Raw genomic sequence first — 22269 nt, forward strand, 5'->3', positions numbered from 1 at the left:
TTTGAGCCTGTCTAAAGTACCGAAAGGGCAGGGTACACGCCAGGTAAGCTCAATCAATCATAGCTTATGTGTTTGAAGGTAAACAAAGACTATTATAACCCAGATATGCTGCCAACAGTGATACCTGGAAAGTTGTAGAAACATCAACAGAGAAAGCAATGACTCATTACTTACCAATGGCTAATCTATTTTTTTCCTCTCCCTCCTGTGTTTGTCAGGTCTGGAAACCCTCTCGCAAAGCTCCACGGCTCCTCCATCCTGGAGAGACACCATCTGGAGACTGGGAAGACCCTGCTGAGAGACCCTGTGAGTGAGGTTGCTTCCCAAATGGCACCCTATACCCTACATAGTCACCATGGGCTGAAATTGGCCTGTGGGTGGTTTTATTTAGCCCCCCCAAAAAAAGTTTTCTGAGCAATAAATTAAATAAAAATAATAATACTTTTCTGACATGGAAAAACACCAGGACATCAGCTCCAAGTGATTTTAATTTTGGAAATCTGTTCCCAAGTATTACAACGCATAATATAGAGATCTACACTGAGTATACAAAACATTAAGAACACCTGCTCTTTCCATGACATAGTCTGACCAGGTGAATCCAGGTGAAAGCTATGATCCCTTATTGATGTCACTTGTTAAATCTACTTCAATCATTGTAGATGAAGGGGAGGAGACAGGTTAAAGAAGGGTTTTTAAGCCTTGAGTCAATTGAAACATGGATTGTGTCTGTGTGCCATTCAGAGGGTGAATGGGAAAGACACATGTGATTGTCTTTGAACGGGGTATGGTAGTAGGCGCACCGGTTTGTGTCAAGAACTGCAACGCTGCAACGCTAAATTGAGACTGTTCTGTGGGCAAAAAGGGGTGCAATTCAATATTAGGAAGATGTTCCTAATGTTTGATGTACTCAGTGTATGTGATCGTATATAAATGTAAGCAAGGTTTGAAATGATTATGTTTTAGTAAAATATGACATCTGTTTGGGCTTCTTGCAGTCAATTGTCAGTCTACAATTATTTGTAATTATGTTCCGGCCCCCGGACCATGCCCTCGGCCAAATGTAGTTGATGATCCCTGCTCTAGAAGTTCTGACCTGAGAGGGGTTGGTTTCTCCCTTGGAGAAGTCATACTGTGAATGATGCAGTTCTGATGGCACAGAAAGTGCCTGGGAGAATCTGCCCACCAGCAATCCTATAATTAGGCAGCCTTTAAATGTTCACATTATCACCAACCATGAACTGTGGCAGGCAGCAGTTTCACACGTTCGTTATTTGTTAATCATACATTTGATTTACTATACATCTTTGTTGGTATTTTAGGATTCAACAGTACATGTTAAATATGAATATGTTATCACATTCAAATATATCTATGTTGATATCTGTTTATCTGTTTCAGGCCTTAAATATTTATCAGAATCTCAGTCGTGCTCAGCACGAGCATGTCATTCATCTGATGGACATCGCCATCATCGCCACTGACCTCGCTCTCTACTTCAAGTGAGTAGCTACTGTCCAACTGTTGTAGAGTGCCTTCAGAAAGTATTCACACCCCTTGACATTTTACACATTTCGTTGTTACAGCCTGAATTTAAAATGGAGGAAGCCTGTACAGAATAAAATATATTCCAAAATATGCATCCTGTTTGCAAAAAGGCACGAAATCAATACTGCAGAAAATGTGGCAAAGGAATTAACTTTTTGTCCTTGTGGCAAAGAAATTAACTTTATGTTTGGGTTCAATCTATCACAACACATCACTGAGTACTACTCTCCATATTTTCAAGCATGGTGGTGGCTGCATCATGTTATGGGTATGCTTGTCATTGGCAGGTACTGGGAAGTTTTTCAGGGTAAAAGAAATTATGTAATGGAGCTGAGCACAGGAAAAATCCTAGAGGAAAAATACAGTGCCTTGCAAAAGTATCCATCCCCCTTGGCGTTTTTCCTATTTTGTTGCATTACAACCTGTAATTTAAATGGATTTTTACTTGGATTTCATGTAAAAAAAATATCAGAAACTTTAAACATCCCACGGAGCACCATTTTATCTATTATTAAAAAATGGAAAAAAATATGGCACCACAACAAACCTGCCAAGAGAGGGCCGCCCAACAAACTCACGGACCCAGGCAAGGAGGGCATTAATCAGAGAGGCAACAAAGAGACCAAAGATAACCCTGAAGAAGCTGTAAAGCTCCACAGCGGAGATTAGAGTATTTGTCCATAGGACCACTTTAAGCCGTACACTCCACAGAGCTGGGCTTTACAGAAGAGTGGGCAGAAAAAAAGCCATTGCTTAAAGAAAAAATTAACAAACACGTTTGGTGTTCGCCAAAAGGCATGAGGTAGACTCCCCAAACATAAGGAAGAAGGTATTCTGGTCAGATGAGACTAAAATGTAGCTTTTTGGCCATCAAAGAAAATGCTATGTCTGGCGCAAACCCAACACCTCTCATCATCCCGAGAACACCATCCCCATGCTGTGGGGATGTTTTTCATCAGCAGGGACTGGGAAACTGGTCAGAATAGAAGGAATGATGGATGGCACTAAATACAGGGAAATTCTTGAGGAAAACCTGTTTCAGTCATCCAGAGATTTGAGACTGGGACGGAGGTTCACCTTCCAGCAGGACAATCCCAGTGGCTAGATGTGTCAAGCTTATAGAGACATACCCCAAGAGACTTGAACCTGTAATTGCTGCAAAAGGTAGCTCTACAAAGTATTGACTTTGGGGGGGGTGAATAGTTATGCACGTTCAAGTTTTCTGTTTTTTTTGTCTTATTTCTTGTTTGTTTCACAACAACCAGCTTGACAGAGCTAGAACATTTTTGAAAAGAATAATGAGGAAATATTGCACAATCCAGGTGTGTAAAGGTCTTAGAGATTTACCCAGAAAGACTCACAGCTGTAATCACTGTCAAAGGTGTTCCTAACATGTTTTGACTCAGCGGGGTTAATACTTATCTAATTAAGATACAGTAGTGTTTTATTTTTCATACATGAAGACAAATATATGTATCTTCTACTTTGACAGAGTATTTTAAATGTTAATCCCACTTTGTAACACAATAAAAAGTGAAGAAATCCAAGGGGTGTTAATACTTATGAAAAGGCACATGAGTACATGAGAGCATAGAGATTGTGAGTGATTGTTTTAAATGTATGTAGTTCTGGGTTTGAGCTGTTGTTAACTATTAATGTTCTGTATTACAGTTGAAGTCGGAAGTTTACATTCACCTTAGCCAAATACGTTGAAACTCCGTTTTTCACAATTCCTGACATTATCTGTCTTAGGTCAGTTAGGATCACCCCTTTATTTTAAGAATGTGAAATGTCAGAATAATAGTAGAGAGAATTATTTACTTGTATTTCTTTCATCACATTCCCAGTGGGTCTGCAGTTTACATACACTCAATTAGTCGTTGGTAGCATTGCCTTTAAATTGTTTAACTTGGGTCAAACGTTTCGGGTAGCCTTCCACAAGCGTCCCACAATAAGTTGGGTGGATTTTGGCCCATTCCTCCTGACAGAGCTGGTGTAACTGAGTCTGGTTTGTAGGCCTCCTTGCTCGACACACTTTTTCAGTTCTGTAGACACATTTTCTGTAGAATTGAGGTCAGGGCTTTGTGATGGCCACTCCAATACCTTGACTTTGTTGTCCTTAAGCCATTTTGCCACAACTTTGGAAGTATGCTTGGGGTCATTGTCCATTTGGAAGATCCATTTGCGACCAAGCTTTAACTTCCTGACTGATGTCTTGAGATGTTGCTTCAATACATACACATAATTTTCTGTCCTCATGATGCCATCTATTTTGTGAAGTGCACCAGTCCCTCCTGCAGCAAAGCACCCCCACAACATGATGCTGCCACCCCATGCTCCACTGTTGGGATGGTGTTCTTCGGCTTGCAAGCCTCCCCCTTTTTCCTCCAAACATAACGATGGTCATTATGGCCAAACAGTTCTGTTTTTGTTTCATCAGACCAGAGGACATTTCTCCAAAAAGTATGATCTTTGTCCCCATGTGCAGTTGCAAACCGTAGTCTGGGTTTTTTATGCCGGTTTTGGAGCAGTGGCTTCTTCCTTGCTGAGCGGCCTTTCAGGTTATGTCGATTTAGGACTCGTTTTACTGTGGATATAGATACTTTGGTACCTTTTTCCTCCAGCATCTTCACAAGGTCCTTTGCTGTTTTTCTGGGATTGATTTGCACTTTTCGCACCAAAGTACGTTCATCTCTAGGAGACAGAACGTGTCTCCTTCCTGAGCAGTATGATGGCTGCGTGGTCCCACGGTGTTAATACTTGCGTACTATTGTTTGTACAGATGAACGTGTTACCTTCAGGCGTTTGGAAATTGCTCCCAAGGATGAACCAGACTTGTGGAGGTCTACAATTTTTTTTCTGAGGTCTTGGCTGATTTCTTTTCCTTTTCCCATGATGTCAAGCGAAGAGGCACTGAGTTTGAAGGTAGGCCTTGAAATACATCCACAGGTACACCTCCAACTGACTCAAATTATGTCAATTAGCCTATCAGAAGCTTCTAAAGCCATGACATCATTTTCTGGAATTTTCCAAACTGTTTAAAGGCACAGTCAACTTAGTGTATGTAAACTTCTGACCCACTGGAATTGTGATACAGTGAATTATAAGTGAAATAATCTGTCTGTAAACAATTGTTGGGAAAATTACTTGTGTCATGCACAAAGTCGATGTCCTAACCGACTTGCCAAAACTATAGTTTGTTAACAAGACATTTGTGGAGTGGTTGAAAAACGAGTTTTAATGACTCCAACCTAAGTGTATGTAAACTTCCGACTTCAACTGTATGTAATGTTTCATGTTTTGTGTAGACCCCAGGAAAAGTAGCTGCTGCTTTCGCAACAGCTAATGGGGATCCTAATAAAATACCAATCCCAAATACCAAATGGCACCCTATTCCCTACATTGTGCACTACTTGTGATCAGCCTGGTCAAAAGTAGTGCGCTATATAGGGAATAGTGCGCCATGTGGGAGGCATACTGTGTCACGGTAACTGAGGATGATTTCCTCCTGTCTGTAGGAAAAGAACCATGTTCCAGAAGATTGTGGACCAATCGAAGACCTACGAGACCTGGGATGAGTGGACCAAGTACATGACGCAGCAGACCACTCGCAAGGAGATAGTCATGTAGGTGAATTCCTTATGAGAGTTGTAGGTCTAGGCATATGAGGGTAGTAATTGCCCTGTGGAGGAAACTATGGAAGTCTTTGTAAGATTTCACTTTTCAAACGTAACAGGGCAGAAACTAAGACAAAACTTAGAAAAGACAGGACAGGCACTAAGACAAAACTAAGACAAGACAGGACAGACACTAAGACACAACTAAGACAAGACAGGACAGACACTAAGACAAAACTAAGACAAGACAGGACAGACACTAAGACACAACTAAGACAAGACAGGACAGACACTAAGACAAAACTAAGACAAGACAGGACAGACACTAAGACAAAACTAAGACAAGACAGGACAGACACTAAGACAAAACTAAGACAAGACAGGACAGACACTAAGACAAAACTAAGACAAGACAGGACAGACACTAAGACAAAACTAAGACAAGACAGGACAGACACTAAGACAAAACTAAGACAAGACAGGACAGACACTAAGACAAAACTAAGACAAGACAGGACAGACACTAAGACAAATATAATCTATGGAGGTCTTTACAGGTCCAAGACTATATTAGACTTCAACACAATCCGCAAAAAAAGATGGGTTCACTAAGGTGTGGAGAAAATAATTATACTCCGGTCACAACTGATTTTCTGGCTGACTTTCGAACGACCTGGCCTTAATGGCCATGTACTCTTATAATCTCCACCGGGCACAGCCAGAAGAGGACTGGCCACCCCTCAGAGCCTGGTTCCTCTCAAGGATTCTTCCTAAATTCATGCCTTTCTAGGGAGTTTTTCCTATCCACCGTGCTTCTACATCTGCGTTGCTTGCTCTTTGGGGGTTTTGTCACTTTACATCCTCTACATACACAGGGCTATGATGATGACGGCCTGCGATCTGTCTGCTATTGCCAAACCATGGGACATCCAGAGCAAGGTAACACAGATGTTTGAAGAATTAAGTTGTGCTGCTTTTCTCATAATGACACAGCATCTTAGAACATGTGGCTTTCAGCAGTCCACATTGAAAACAGAAGAGGATGTGAGAGGAATAGCAATTAGTATGGAATACCATTTTTGTAATGGCATTTTTCTTGTAAGCTCTGGATTGCATCAGAAGCAGACCTTTCATACTACAGTGTCTACTAAATCGTAATAGAATATTTCCGTTGAGGCAAGCGAGCACAAACTCACATCAGTGCAAATATACTCTTGTTGCTATGGACATCATCATTCTGTAAGTTTCATAATGTTGGTATGTGAGTGTTGTGTGTGTGACCATTCCTGTGTGGGCCTGCAGGTGGCGCTGTCTGTGGCTGCAGAGTTCTGGGAGCAGGGTGACCTGGAGAGGACTGTACTGGAACAGCAGCCTATTGTAAGAACTGAATGGGAGACTGGAGGAGGAGGAGAAAGAGATAGAGAGGGGGAAAGAGGGTGAGAGAGGGAGAGGGGGGAGAGGGTGAGAGAGAGGGAGAGAGAAAAAAAGAGAGCGCAAGAGAGAGAGGGGGAGAGAGCGAGAGAGAGGGGGAGAGAGAGAGAAAGGGAGGGAGACAGAGAGAGTGACAGAGATGGAGAGTGAAAGAGAGGGATATAGATAGAGAGAAAGGGAGAAAGGGAGAGAGAGAGAGAGAAAGGGAGAGAGGGAGAGTAAGGGAGAGTTCCCATAGGGCATGTGATGATGTCTATTATGTAGCGTTGTGATTCAGATGTGGTCACTATTGCCGAGTCAACTGACACACCATTTTACCCAGCAAGATCCCTCGGAGTAGAACAGCATTTGTGTCAGAACGGGAAAATGTAGTTTAGGTTCATTCGATTGCTTTAGCTGGAGTCAAGCAGAGCCAAGTTTTAGTACATTCGTTCTACTAATCCCATGACCCCCCCCCCCCAGCCCATGATGGACAGGACTAAATCAGCTGATCTTCCCAAGATGCAGTGTGGTTTCATCGATTTTGTCTGTGCTTTTGTGTACAAGGTGAGTCCTTGTGTCTCTGTCATAAATCAATAACTAGTAGTTGGCACTGGATACCAAGTAACTTAGATCTAGCTAGGATTTTGAAATTACACTTTCCACCTCCTCGCCATCTCCCCCCACCTCCTCTAGGAGTTCTCCCGTTTCCATGTGGAGATCACTCCCATGCTGGACCGGCTGCTGAACAACAGGAAGGAGTGGAATGCTCTGAAGGAGATACACGAAGCTAAGCTGGCTGCTCTGGAGGAGGCCAAGACAGCCAAGGAGGAGGTAGCTGTTGCAGCCACCGCAGCCAAGCAGGGTAATGCACATTAAGAAATATTCCACACTTCCTCTTTAGACATATATTTTTTTAACCTTTATTTAACTAGGCAAGTCAGTTAAGAACAAATTCTTATTTACAATGACGGCCTACCCTGGCCAAACCCGGACGATGCTGGGCCAATTGTGGGACTCCCAATCACGGCCAGTTGTGATACAGCCTGGAATCAAACCAAGGTCTGTAGTGACACCTCTAGCACTGAGCTGCAGTGACTTAGACCGATGCGCCACTCGGGATACATGGTGGAAACTACACTGAACTTAAATATAAATATAACATGCAACAATTTAAAAGATTTTACTGAGTTACAGTTCATATAAGAAAATCAGTCAATTGAAATAAATCCAGTATACCCTCATCTATGGATTTCACATGACTAGGAATACACATATGCATATGTTAGTCACAGATACCTTAAAAAAAGGGTTGATCAGGTTGTTGATTGTAGCCTGTGGAATGTTGTCCCACTCCTCTTCAATGGCTGTGTGAAGTTTATTGATATTGGAAGGGAACTTGAACACACTGTCATACACATTGATCCGGAGCATCCTAAACATGCTCAATGGGTGACATGTCTGATGAGTATGCAGGCCAACTGGGACGTTTTCAGCTACTAGGAATTGTGTACAGATCCTTGCGGCATGAGGCTGTGCATTATCATGCTGAAACATGAGGTGATGGCGACGGATGAATGGCACGACAATGGTCCTCAGGATCTCGTCACGGGTATCTCTGTGCATTCAAATTGGCATCAATAAATTGCAATTGTGTTCTTTGTCCGTAGCTTATGCCTACCCATACCATAACCCCACCGCCACCATAGGCACTCTGTTCACAAAATTGACATCAGCAAACTTTCTCTGTGTGCCAGTGGCCATCGAAGGTGAGCATTTGTCAAGTGAAGTTGGTTACGACGCTGAACTGCAGTCAGGTCAAAACCCTGGTGAGGACGACGAGCACGCAGATGAGCTTACCTGAGACAGTTTCTGACAGTTTGTGCAGAAATTCTTCAGTTGTGCAAACCCACACTTTCATCAGTTGGCCGGGTGGCTGGTCTCAGACGATCCTGCAGGTGAAGCAGTCGGATGTGGAGGTCCTGGGCTGGCCTGGTTACAAGTGGTCTGCGGTTGTGAAGCCGGTTGGAGGCGGCTTATGGTAGAGACATGAACATTCAATTATCTGGCAACAGCTCTGGTGGACATTCCTACAGTCAGCATGCCAATTGCACGCTCCCTCAAAATATGAGACATCTGTGGCACATTGTGTTGTGTGACAAAACTGCACATTTTAGAGTGGCCTTTTATTGTGTAATGATCATGCTGTTTAATCAGCTTCTTGATATGCCACACTTGTCAGGTGGATGGATTATCTTGGAAAAGGAGAAATGCTCACTAACAGGGATGTAAACAAATTTGAGCAAAACATTTTAGAGAAATAAGCTTTTTGTGCTTATGGAACATTTCTGGGATCTTTACATGTTGCTTTTATATAGAGGAAAACACTGCAGACTGACATAAACTTGGACTGTCTCTATTTGAAACAATGTATAGTTTAAGCTCTGGGGCTCATTCAACTTTATAAATGTGAGATAAGGATCTATATTCATAAAGTGTCTCAGAGTAGTAGTGCTGATCCAGGATCAGTTTTCCATTTTAGATCATAATTAATAAGATTATATAGACAGGGAGGACCTGATCCTAGATCAGCACGTCTATTCTGGTACGCTTTGTGAATATGGACCCTGTACTCTAACCCTGTGTTGTTCCCTCTCTCACACAGCGAGTGCAGCTGAAGCAGCCCCCCAGTCAAAGACCTGTGTTGTCAACTAGACTAGAGAGATCCCAGTCCTGGACCAAAGTATCTGCACCAAGACAGGAGTTTTACGTCCCTGTACCCGATATCGGTCTACTAGAGCTGGTTAGCATTAGCCTAGCGTAGCCTTACAGTATACATAACTAGAGTGGGTTAGCATTAACTTATTATAGCCTTACAGTATACTGAACAAGAGCCAGTTAGCATTAGTTTAGCGTAGACTTACAGTATACATAACTAGTACCGAATAGCATTAGCTTAGCATTTCAGTTTACATAACTAGAGCTGGTTAGCATTAGCTTAGCACTGCACTGTGCTATACATTGACCTATATATGGTACCAAGCCAGAGGATCCACAGGATGAAGCAGTTCATGGGCAAATTCAAACACAGCCTATTCCTGTGCAATGAATGTAAATATTTAGGTATTTTATTGGAATTTACCATGTACTTACACACTCGTTAATTTGGCAATGTGAATTTGACTTCCTTAGAAATACGGAATTCAGTTAGCAAAAAAAGGTTGGGTATCATTTCCATAGGCTAAACATACACTCTATTCTGAAAGTATTCAGACCCCTTGACTTTTTCCACATGTTGTTATGTTACAGCCTTATTCTAAAATGTATAAAATTACATGTTTTCCTAATTAATCTACACACAATAATCTATAATGCAAAAACAGGCTTTTAGAAATAAAAAACAGAAATACTTTATTTACATAAGTATTCAGACCCTTTGCTCTGAGACTCGAAATTGAGCTCAGGTGCATCCTGTTTCCATTGATCATCCTTGAGATGTTTCTACAAATTGATTGGAGTCCACCTGTGGTAAATTCAATTGATTGTACATGATTTGGAAAGGCACACACCTGCCTATATAGGGTCCTACAGTTGACAGTGCATGTCAACTGTGGGACCAAAACCAAACCATAAGGTCGAAGGAATTGTCTGTATAGCTCCGAGACAGGATTGTGTCGAGGCACAGATCTGTGGAAGGGTACCAAAAATGTCTACAGCATTGAAGGTCCCCAAGAACACAGTGGCCTCCAACATTCTTAAATGGAAGAAGTTTGGAACCACCAAGACTCTTCCTAGAGCTGGCCGCCAGGCCAAACTGAGCAATTGGGGGAGAAGGGCCTTGGTCAGGGAGGTGACCAAAAACCCAATGGTCACTCTGACAGAGCTCCAGAGTTCCTCTGTGGAGATGGGAGAACCTTCCAGAAGGACAACCATCTCTGCAGCACTCCACAAATCAGGACTTTATGGTAGAGTGGCCAGACGGAAGCCACTCCTCAGTAAAAGGCACATGACAACATGCTTGGAGTTTGCCAAAAGGCACATTAAGACTGTCAGACCACTCTATTTGGGACAAGTCTCTGAATGTCCTTGAGTGGCCCAGCCAGAGCCCGGACTTGAACCCGATCAAACATCTCTGGAGAGACCTGAAAATAGCTGTGCAGCGACACTTCCCATCCAACCTGACAGAGCTTGAGAGGATCTGTAGAGAAGAATGGGAGAAACTCCCCAAATACAGGTGTGCCAAGCTTGTAGCGTCATACCAAAGAAGACTCGAGGCTGTAATCACTGCCAAAGGTGCTTCAATAAAGTACTGAGTAAAGGGTCTGAATACTTATGTAAATGTTATATTTCAGTTTTTAAATTTAATACATTTGCAAAAATGTTTAAAAAAAAAAAGTTTTTGCTTTGTCATTATAGGTTATTGTATGTAGATTGATGAGGGGAAAAAAACATTTTATCAATTTTAGAATAAGGCTGTAATGTAACAAAATGTGGAATAAGTCAAGGGGTCTGAATACTTTCTGAATGCACTGTATATGTACAGTAGTAGCCTATCCTTGAATTCAGCAGTGTATCCCTATATTTAAATTGATATAGATGTGTATCCTATGCTACCCTATCCTATTGTCATTAATAATGTAAATAAACCAGTAATTCAACTCTGCATTGCTCCCTCACTGCAGAATTAAGTCCACAGCATCAGCATCACCCTCATGATATAGTGAGTGTTACAGTGTGTGTACAAGGTGTGTGTGTGTTAACTATCCCACTGGGGTCATACATAACAGTCTTACAAAACACAGAAAGATGCCCGACCTAATTGAGCACGGAGAATGAGAACTGATTGGCAGAGGGAATCAGAGGGGGCGGGCTTTCCTTTACTGTAGCGAAGAGCCGTGCGTCACCACTACACAACACAGGTGACATAGGTAAGCACTGTGCTGAGCACCGCACAGACCTGGCTGCCTCTTTGTCTCTCTGTTTAACCAATAGGGGAGTGCTGTAGTCAGGGTTGGCCCTATAGGGCTGTGGTGCTCAGTGAGGCTCCTACTGTCTCGTAGCCGCATAGAGGCTGAGGCTGCAGGGGGATCCGAGACAGCCAGTTAGAGAGCGTCACACTGACATGAATCACAGGCAGGCTGAGTGGAAAATTAGCCAGTGGCTCCTTAAGAGACACCATTAATGGGGAAGTCTTAATCAGTCAGTGCGTCCGTCCATTAGGCTAGCTAGATACGTCCCGTTAGCAAGGATAACTGAGGACACATACACTGTATACTAAGCGACCCCCCCACCCCTCCCAAACCACTGCATCAAATCAACAAATTATAGAATCATACCAAATATGCTTGTGTCAGATGTGATGTTTCTCTTTGTAGAAAGCAGTGGGAAAAGGTTGATATTGCTTTGCTGTGTAAGCCTTTCAATAGAGAAATCCCCTTTTCTTGCTTTCATGTGTTGTCATAACTGATTACTGTCGGTCAGAATGTGCAGCCTAGTATGGAGCCCTGCTACAAAGTCAGGCACTGCATGTATACCTTCTGAATATGCGCCACAGAAAGAAAGATTAAGATATTAAACTAGTTGAACTACTGATGTTGTGTGTTGTCTCATTCTTGTGGTGTACTGTAACACCACATCATAGTGCCACAGCAAAAGTTGACCTGACAAGATCCCCTTCGCTCCATGTACTCCATGTACACCGTCTCAACCACTGACACATCAATGAATGCACAACTCATGTAATGTCATGTCCAAACCTTGACGTTGTTCATTAGGATTTTATTTTTGGGAGGCAAATCAATGAATATGTACTTTTTACAGTATATGAGGAAAATTTCTACAGTTTAATAATGTAAACAATCTCTGAAGAGAAATGTATTCAGTTAAAAAGGAAGCCATAGTCTATTTACATGAATTAAAATATAATTTATAACATCAGATAATTTCCCCTATAGATAAATGTATCTATGAAACTAGATTTTAACAAATTCAAAAATACTGAAATGCATTTTGTCTCTAAATTCTCAACACATAGGAAATCACACAAAACAGAAAAAGACATCCAAACTAAGTGGCGTATAAATAAAAAGAATGAACGCAAAGTACAACAAACATATGTAAAAAATATAAAATCTTACTAGTATTTACCATTTACCAAAAACTAAGTTAAAAAATGATTTTGATAGTCATTAGATGTAAATAGAACAAAATTAACTAGAAATAAAAAATAAAAACACAAAACAAACAATGTATGCCCTTTTCTGTCTCTTTTTCTTCCACCAAAGACCAACACACAGCTAGCTAGATTGTGACAGTTTGCAGCACCCGAAGTAACCATTTACATCACGTTCCCATCTGTCTGCCTAAGATACAAAAAAACATTGATACACACGACTAGTAGTAGTGCAGACATAATCATTTACATCCAGAATACAGTGATCCGTGGTGATTCAATGGCCTATATAGGACCAGTATAGCAAGCACTTTCTGTCCATAGGGCTTTTTATTAACGTGGTGGGGAGTTTAAAGATACAATATTTTCCAATTAAATTAAATGTGAAAACTTAAATATGTACACTACATGACCAAAAGTATGTGGACACCTACTCGTCAAACATCTCATTCCAATATCATGGGTATTAATATGAAGTTGGTCCCCCTTTGCTGCTATAACTGCCTCCACTCTTCTCGGAAGGTTTTCCACTAGATGTTGGAACTTGCTTCCATTCAGCCACAAGAGCATTAGTGAGGTTGGGCACTGATGTTGGGCGATTAGGCCTGGCTCGCATATGGCGTTCCAATTCATCCCAAAGGTGTTCGATGGGGTTGAGGTCAGGACTCTGTAGAAGCCAGTAAAGTTCCTCCACACTGATCTCAACAAACCATTTCTGTCCAGACTTTGCTTTGTACACGGGGGCATTGTCATGCTGAAACAGGAAAGGGCCTTCCCCAAACTGTTGCCACAAAGTTGGAAGCACAGAATCGTCTATAATATCATTGTATGCTGTAGCGTTAAGCTTTCCCTTCACTGGAACTAAGGGTTCTAGCCAGAACCATGAAAAACAGCCCCAGACCATTATTCCTCCGCCACCAAACTTTACAGTTGGCACTATGCATTGGGGCAGGTAACGTTCTCCTGGCATCCGCCAAACCCAGATTTGTCCGTCGTCGCTTAGCATTGCGTATCTTAGACTTGTGTGCGGCTGCTCGGCCATGGAAACCCATTTCATGAAGCTCCCGACAAATAGTCAGCTATTATTGTGCTGACATTGCTTCCAGAGGCAGTTTGGAACTTGGTAGTGAGTGTTGCAACCGAGGACAGACAATTTTTGCGCGCTACGCGCTTCAGCACTCGGCTGTCCCATTCTGTAAGCTTGTGTGGCCTACCACTTTGTGGCTGAGCCATTGTTGGTCCTAGACGTTTCCACTTCACAATAACAGCACTTACAGTTGACCAGGGCAGCTCTAGCAGGGCAGACATTTGACGAACTGACTTGTTGGAAAGATGGCATCCTATGATGGTGCCACATTGAAAGTAACTGAGATCTTCAGTAAGGCCATTCTACTGCCAATGTTTGTCTATGGAGATCGCATGGCTGTGTGCTTGATTTTACACACCTGTCAGCAACGGGTGCGGCTGAAATAGCCGAATCTACTAAATTCAAGGATTGTCCACATACTTTTGTATATATCGTGTATTTGTGTGGGCAATGTAGCTGGATTATGACATTTAGAAATCAACCTGACGAGGCACTCCAAATAAAATTTCAAATATAGTTTTTTTCAAATATAGTTTTTGGTCAATTTGCCTCAAGTTTATTTCTTGCTATTTTCTGAAATGAAGATTGGAAAGAAAGTATTGCATTCTGTTCTGATGAGGGTTCCCTTTGGAAGGAGTTCAATTTGGATCATCTCTCAATCAAACAAATCCTAGACGGATAGCAGGCTAGTTGTTGAAATGTGTCGAAGTGCTCTGAAACACTGAGGAAAATGGTCAACATCAAAGTTTTCAATAAGAAAGTATATAATCATCTAAATATCTACACAAACACAAATATATATTCATATGTATATACAGTACATTCCGAAAGTATTCAGAACTTCCCTTTTTTCTAAATTTAGTTATGTTACAGCCTTACTCTAAAATTAATTAAATAGCTTTTCTTCCTCATCAATCTACACACAATACCCCATAATGACAAAGCAAAAACAGTTTGACATTTTAGCACAATTTTAAAAATAAAGAATATTACATTTACATAAGTATTCAGACCTTTTAATCAGCACCTTGTTGAAGAACCTTTAGCAGCGATTACAGCCTCGAGTCTTCTTGGGCATGACGCTTCAAGCTTGGCACACCTGTATTTTGGGAGTTTCTCCAATTCTTCTATGCAGATCCTCTCAAGCTCTGTCAGGTTGGATGGGGAGCGTTGCTGCACAGCTATTTTCAGGTCTCTCCAGAGATGTTTGATCGGGTTCGAGTCGGGGCTCTGGCTGGGCCACTCAGGACATTCAGAGACTTGTCCCAAAGCCACTCCTGCGTTGTCTTGGCTGTGTGCTTAGTGTTGTTGTCCTGTTGGAAGGTGAACCTTTTCCCCCGCTATGGAGCAGGTTTTCATCAAGGATCTCTCTGTGCTTTGCTCTGTTCATATTTCCCTCGACTAGTCTACCAGCCCATGCCGTTGAAAAACATCCCCACAGCATAATGTTGCCACCACCATGCTTCACCGTAGGGATGGTGCCAGGTTTCCTCCAGACGTGATGCTTGGCATTCAGGCCAAAGAGTTCAATCTTGGTTTCATCAGACCAGACAATCTTGTTTCTCATGATCTGAGAGTCATTTAGGTGCCTTTTGGTAAACTCCAAGCGGGCTGTCATGTGCATTTTACCGAGGAGAGGTTTCCATCTGGCCACTACCATAAAGGCCTGATTGGTGGAGTGCTGCAGAGATGGTTGTCTTTCTGGAAAGTTATCCTATTTCCACAGAGGAACTCTGGAGCTCTGTCAGAATAACCATCGGGTTCTTGGTCACCTCCTTGAACAAGGCCCTTCTCTACCGATTGCTCAGTTTGGCCTGGCGGCCAGCTCTAGGAAGAGTCTTGGTGTTTCCAAACTTCTTCCATTTAAGAATGACGGAGGCCACTGTGTTCTTGGGGACCTTCGATGCTGTAGACATTTTTTGGTACCCTTCCCCAGATCTGTGCCTCGACACGATCCTGTCTCGGTGCTCTATGGACAATTCCTTCGACCTCATGACATGGTTTTTGCTCTGACATGCACTGTCTACTGTGGGACCTTATATAGACAGGCATGTGCCTTTCCAAATCATGTCCAATCAATTGAATTTACCACAGGTGGACTCTAATCAAGTTGTAGAAACATCTCAAGGATGATCAATGGAAACAGGATGCACCTGAGCTCAATTTCGAGTCTCATAGCAAAGGGTCTGAATACTTAGGTAAATAAAATAAAAATATTTCTGAAGTTGTTTTTTTTAAATAAATTTGCAACATTTTCTAGAAATCTGTTTTGCTTTGGTGAGGATGTTTTATTTATTTAATCCATTTTGGAATAAGGCTTTAATGTAACAAAATGTGGAAAAAGGGAAGGGGTCTGAATACTTTCCGAATGCACTGTACCTTTTATAATATGGCTGTATGTATTGAAAAAGTTTGAATTACTTCAGTAATGAATAAAACACATTGGATTTGAAAGGAGCTAGAGCAGTAATAACAGTGATAGATTTAGCTGTTCCCTATTGTTTTAAGGCTCTCTTCGTGAGAATTGGCTGTTTGCTGTCATTCAGTTCTACTGATGGAAGCACACTGCTGGCATCAAGTATTCCGAAAATACAAAAGGGGCTAAACGCACATGGACTGCTTTCTTTCCCCCTCTCCAAAATCAGTTTTACATGTTCACAAGTTACCAATTATTAAGTGTCCAGTGAAATTCAAAATGTTGAACAACCTGTGTCCCAACAGCATGTGTTACTAATAGATAGAGTTCCCTTCATGAAAAGTTGTGAACAGATATTTCACTATTTGGGGCTTTTTTCATGTTCTAACGTTTTGATACATTACTTTTTGGATGTCAACAATTACTGACCACATTATTATTATTTGTCAATTTACAGGATCTGTTTTCAAGGATTGCCCCTGTCATATTTTAACAACCAACCACTGAAATAACTCCTTCCATTTCCTGTCATATTTTAACAACCAACCACTAAAATAACTCCTTCCATTTCCTGTCATATTTTAACAACCAACCACTGAAATAACTCCTTCCAATTCCTGTCATATTTTAACAACCAACCACTGAAATAACTCCTTCCAATTCCTGTCATATTTTAACAACCAACCACTGAAATAACTCCTTCCAATTCCTGTCATATTTTAACAACCAACCACTGAAATAACTCCTTCCAATTCCTGTCATATTTTAACAACCAACCACTGAAATAACTCCTTCCAATCTCATAGATATATGTATTGCATCTCAATTGCGTTAAAAAAAAGAAAAATCATCAAAAATATTTTGTCATTAAAAAAAATAAATCAAACCTTAGCATATCTAAAGGGATAACTTTATACAACAGTGTTTGCCTTGAGTCAAGTCATTTCAGCATAAATGACTCCCTGTATTGTTCAACCTTGCATCTTTAAACAGTTTATCCTTGCCAGTCTGATTTGCGATCGTGACCCACCACCTTTATAATGCACGCTGTATAGACACAACGACACATTTCATGTTTACACTAGACATAGTGCTATGTACACATATTATATCATATATACACATATTCTATCATATATACACATATTATATCATATATATTGTATTGTGTAAACCTGCACATTCTCTCACTGTTTAGTAGTATACATACTAAGCACAAATACTCTTTCAGCTTTTCTTCTATTGATTAGTACGGGGTTTTTCAGATGACAACTCATTTCTCAATCAGTATGTATAGCACTAAATTGTCATAAAAAAAATTCAGTACACCTTCTAGGGTAAGCCAAGAAGGCATATCCTGTTAGGATACTCTCTAACACGGAATAAGGCGTCTTTGTACTTAGTGTGCGCTCTAATAAAGTGGAAGGAGAATTCAGTGATGTAAACATTCAGCTTCATGTGGTAAAGAGGAGGAGATGAGATAAATGTGGGGTAGAGAGACAGGGATAAAACCTTAGAAAAAAGGAAAGGGGTTTTGCCAAGGCTGGGGCAGCGCGAGGCCCCATGCCCACACACAGAAAGGCTGCACAGTATTGAGGGACCGGAGGACAGGGGGACCTGGTCCTTTAAGAAAACAAGAAAAAGAGGGGGAGAGAAGAGGTCTTCAGTCTCCCAGCACACCAGAGGGCCATGGGTCCCCCTGGGATCCCCAGTGATGGCAGCGCTCACCCAAACACGAGACACAGACAGACGACTCACTCAGGTACACATTGGATACACGGTCGAGACTGGCTCTAACAACTGACACACAATCTATTTCGAGTTTTTTGTCACGAGGTGAGAAGTGGGAGATTTAGCGGGAAAACCAAGCTGACCTCCTTCACCTATCAGAGAGCTTGGGAGAAGTAAACAAGTGTTTCAGAGTAGAAGGAAGATAGAGAGTAAAAAGTGGGAGAGAGAACCCGAGAAGAAGAGGGAAGGAAAGGGAAGAGGGAAGGAGAGGGAATAGGGATAGAGAGGGAAGGAGAAGGAAGAGGGAAGTAGAGGGAAGAGGGAAAGAGAGGGAAGGAGAGGGAAAGAGACGGTAAGAGAGGGAAGAGGGAAGGAGAGGGAAGAGGGAAGGAGAGGAAAGAGGGAAGGAGAGGAAAGAGGGAAAGAGAGGGAATGAGAGGGAAGAGGGAAGGAGAGGGAAGGAGAGGGGAGAGGAAAGAGGGAAAGAGAGGGAAGGAGAGGGAAGAGGGAAGGAGAGGGAAGAGGGAAGGAGGGGGAAGGAGAGAGAAGGAGAGGGAAGAGGGAAGGAGAGGGAAGAGGGAAGGAGAGGGACAGAGAGGGAAGGAGAGGGAAGAGGGAAGGAGAGGGAAGAGGGAAGGAGGAGAGGTAAGAGGGAAGGAGAGGGAAGGAAAGGGAAGAAGAGCAAATGGGGTTGACGCGCTTGACTGATGTTGTACCATCCATACCTCTGGGAAATTTCAACAGACTTCAACAGAGTTGATATCCCACCACCCCTCTCTTTCTCAGGTGTTAATGGTAGTATTACCTCTACCATCAGCAGATACAGAGGTAGTTCCCCTGTACGGTGAGCCTCGGACTCTCTCTCCCTCAGCTACACTGCTGGCTGCATCACAAAAGACACAGGCTGCATTAGAGCTCTATTAAATAATACAGAGACTTGGATTCATATAATAACAATAATCCTAATAATAATCATTTGGATTCAGGCAGGGGCTCTACATTCAGATCATTCAGGTGTACATTCCATTACTATAGTTTAGGGTATATCTGGAACTTGTAGTAAATGTCTGATTCTACTCTGTGCTTGAATAAGTTGACTTACTGACTGATTCACATGTTCCAACAGTACAAACAGTGCAGAGAATTGGCTACGATGGATTTTGTGATTTTCTTCTGAGAGTGAGTGAGTTTTCATATGGTAAAAATGCCTTGAACTTTACTTCATGACATAATAGCATTGGTTGTCATAACCCCATTTATGTGTTGGCAGGATAGGAAGTCTGCCATCCTAGATTAGTGTTAGCACAGCGTTTCCCAAACTCGATCCTGGGCCCCCCTGGGTGTACGTTTTGGGTTTTGCCATAGCACTACACAGATGACTCAAATAATCAAAGCTTGATGATGAGTTGGTTATTTGAATCAGCTGTGTAGTGCTAGAGCAAAAATCTAGACGTGCACCCAGGGGGGGCCCAGGACCGAGTTTGGAAAACGCTGTGTTAGCAGGTTGTGTCTATCTCTTCAGCAGTGGGAACCTTCAGAGTAAAGCAGTCAATAGCATGGCAGAGTACAAGTCGAGAGAAGAAACATTATTACCTCGTTAAGAGTGCATAGATTAAATTAAGGAAGCACTAAAATGACATAAAACAAGATTTTTTCTTTTCATTTTCGATTTGTAAACTCTTTTAAGTTATTAAAATTATTTTTCTGCTTTTGTATTTTATGTCATAACACACATAGTTTTAACATCCACAAGTTTGCTAATATAGAGCAGGCTCGTTATATACTGTACGACGTAACGGCCAATACAGCTGAGCTTGCAGTTGCACCAGTAGTAACCAAGGGGGTACAAAAATACGACACACACGCAGACACACACACACCACAATGACCAACGGAGGGAGAAACGTTTGCTACAAAGGTCTCGCCCGCCTGCACGCCCACTCCCAATGGGGCGACGACGAGTCACAAATAAGTCATGAACACAGACAGGAAGCAGCTTTTGTGTTCAGAGAGTTTCTATGTTGTTTGGTTGCTTTTTCCTCCATCCCTCCAACCCCTGCTAGCTTCCTCCGTAGTATCCTCAGTCGAAAGAGACAAGGTCCGTTTCTTATTCCAATGTTAAAAATGTAAACATGACGAGGTGCCTTGGTTGAGGTACTGAGGCAAGTCTGGGGGTGGTTCGGGGGTTCTAAGGCGAGGCCAGCCGAGTCACCGTCAGCGATGCAGGCTCTTCTGGGCCTCCTTCAGCAGGGTGTCAAAGTCCAGGGCGTCATACTTGCTCTTTACCGGCCCTGGTCCCGCTTCGTCTGGACAGAAAAAGCTCTGTTAGAACAGTCATCATGGCTACATCCAACTCCATTACATCAATGTTACAGAGAGAGAGAAATATATACTACACATGAAGTATCTTAGCACTGCCAACAGTTCATACTCCTTAACAACATTTGACATTCATGTTTTGACTATACTTTGGCTGTATAACATGTTTTGACTGTCTCTCTGCATACCCAGATCAATGTATCTCTTCCTGCTGAGCCTGTGCATGCCACCCCCTCTGTTCTGGAAGAGCGGCTCTCGTCTGTGCTTCTGGATCTGCTGGCCACTGGGCGCTTGACGAAACTTGATGACTCCACAGCGTTCCCTATGGACACACACGGACACACACACACACAAAGACAGAAAGATGCGTTTCAGGCTGACAGGCCAGGCAGGCAGATAGGCAGACAGGCCAGGCAGACAGGCAAGGCAGGCAGATTAAAAGGACCTACTCGTTTTTGGTGATGACTTTGCAGTCCTCTGGGTCGCCAAAGGCCTCGAAGCGTTTGCGCAGCATAGTTTGTGTGACGCTGCTCGGCAGGTTGTGAATGTAGAACACTTGGCAGTTGTCCTAGGCAACGACACCATGGTAACCGTCAGAACAAGACACTTGCTACAGTGGCAAAGCACGCCTACTTCACACATACACTACTATTAAAAAATGTGGGGTCACTTAGATATGTCCTATTTTTTGAAAGAAAATAACATTTCTTGTCCATTAAAATAACAGAAATACAGTGCAGACATTGTTAATGTTGTAAATAATAATTATAGCTGATAACAGCTTATTTGTTCATGGAATATTGACATAGGCGTACAGAGGCCCATTATCAGCAACCATCACTCCTGTGTTCCAATGGAACGTTGTGTTAGCTAATCCAAGTTTAGCATTTTAAAAGGCTAATTGTTCATTAGAAAACCCATTGGCAATTATGCTAGCACAGCTGAAAACTGTTGTACTGATTAAAGACGCAATAAAACTGGCCTTCTTTAGACTAGTTGAGTATCTGGAGTATCAGCATTTGTGGGTTCGATTACAGGCTCAAAATGGCCAGAAACAAAGACCTTTCTTCTGAAACTCGTCAGTCTATTCTTGTTCTGAGAAATTAAAGTTATTCCACGCAAGAAATTGCCAAGAAAATGAAGATCTCGTACAACGCTATGTACTACTCCCTTCACAGAACAGCGCAAACTGGCTCTAACCAGAAGAGAAAGAAGAGTGGGAGGCCCCGGTGCACAACTGAGCAACAAGGCAAGTACATTTTGAGAAAAAGACGCCTCACAAGTCCTCAACTGGCAGCTTTATTAAATAGTACCCGCAAAACACCAGTCTCAACATCAGCAGTGAAGAGGCGACTCCGGGATGTTGGCCTTCTAGGTAGAGTTCCTCTGTCCAGTGACTGTGTTCTTTTGCCCATCTTAATATTTTATTTTTATTGGCCAGTCTGAGATAAGGCTTTTTCTTTGCAACTCTGCCTAGAAGGCCGGCATCCCGGAGTCACAGTGTATATACTGAATAAAAATAGAAATGCAACATGCAACAATTTAACATTTTACTGAGTTACAGTTCATAGCAGAAAATCAGTCAATTGAAATAAATTCATTTCAGCTCATGAAACATGGGACCAACACTTTACATGTTGCATTTATATTTTTATTCAGTATACATAACAGGGTTGTATGACTTTGTCAAAACTCATAATGGAATAACTGGTGTTTACCTCGTCAATTTGAATCCCAGACTTGGAGATTTTGTTTCCCTGCTTGTCTCCGTGGCACGTTTCAGAGTTCTCACAGCTGAGGAGAGAGAGACACAAGGCAGAGATATTAGACAGGAGCGAATGGAAGAACCTGAGGTCACATAACAATGAGAAGAGCCACAGTACTCCTGGCTGACTGCTAATCAGAATGATCAGGGACTCTTTACACTACACTATTTTGATGACTCAAACCAGGTTAGTGTAAAGAGTCT

The 22269-nt window shown here is 42.1% G+C and overlaps 2 protein-coding genes across 4 annotated transcripts in view; one reads left to right on the top strand and one right to left on the bottom strand.

Annotated features, from left to right (window-relative positions):
* The window catches only part of pde6a (phosphodiesterase 6A, cGMP-specific, rod, alpha), a 53480-nt gene extending 41315 nt beyond the window's left edge, over positions 1-12165 (top strand). The window contains exons 15-22 of one of the 3 annotated variants that reach the window (XM_071411258.1): positions 219-306; positions 1402-1502; positions 5067-5174; positions 6041-6104; positions 6468-6542; positions 7059-7142; positions 7272-7440; positions 9241-12165. In XM_071411258.1, coding sequence (XP_071267359.1) covers positions 219-306; positions 1402-1502; positions 5067-5174; positions 6041-6104; positions 6468-6542; positions 7059-7142; positions 7272-7440; positions 9241-9290 — 739 coding nt within the window. In that variant the 3' untranslated portion in view covers positions 9291-12165. The remainder of the gene's footprint in view (positions 1-218; positions 307-1401; positions 1503-5066; positions 5175-6040; positions 6105-6467; positions 6543-7058; positions 7143-7271; positions 7441-9240) is intronic. The other 2 variants (XM_071411260.1, XM_071411259.1) reach the window with 2 other exon arrangements.
* Positions 12166-12317: 152 nt separating this feature from the next.
* The window catches only part of LOC139581471 (peroxisome proliferator-activated receptor gamma coactivator 1-beta-like), a 118730-nt gene continuing 108778 nt past the window's right edge, over positions 12318-22269 (bottom strand). Inside the window, exons 9-12 of the mRNA XM_071411261.1 lie at positions 22019-22094; positions 20750-20868; positions 20489-20622; positions 12318-20287 (exon numbers count right to left, since the gene is read on the bottom strand). Of these exons, the coding sequence (XP_071267362.1) occupies positions 20196-20287; positions 20489-20622; positions 20750-20868; positions 22019-22094 (421 nt within the window). The 3' untranslated portion in view covers positions 12318-20195. The remainder of the gene's footprint in view (positions 20288-20488; positions 20623-20749; positions 20869-22018; positions 22095-22269) is intronic.

This window comes from Salvelinus alpinus, chromosome 7, assembly GCF_045679555.1.
Source record: "Salvelinus alpinus chromosome 7, SLU_Salpinus.1, whole genome shotgun sequence".
NCBI classification, from domain to species: domain Eukaryota; kingdom Metazoa; phylum Chordata; class Actinopteri; order Salmoniformes; family Salmonidae; genus Salvelinus; species Salvelinus alpinus.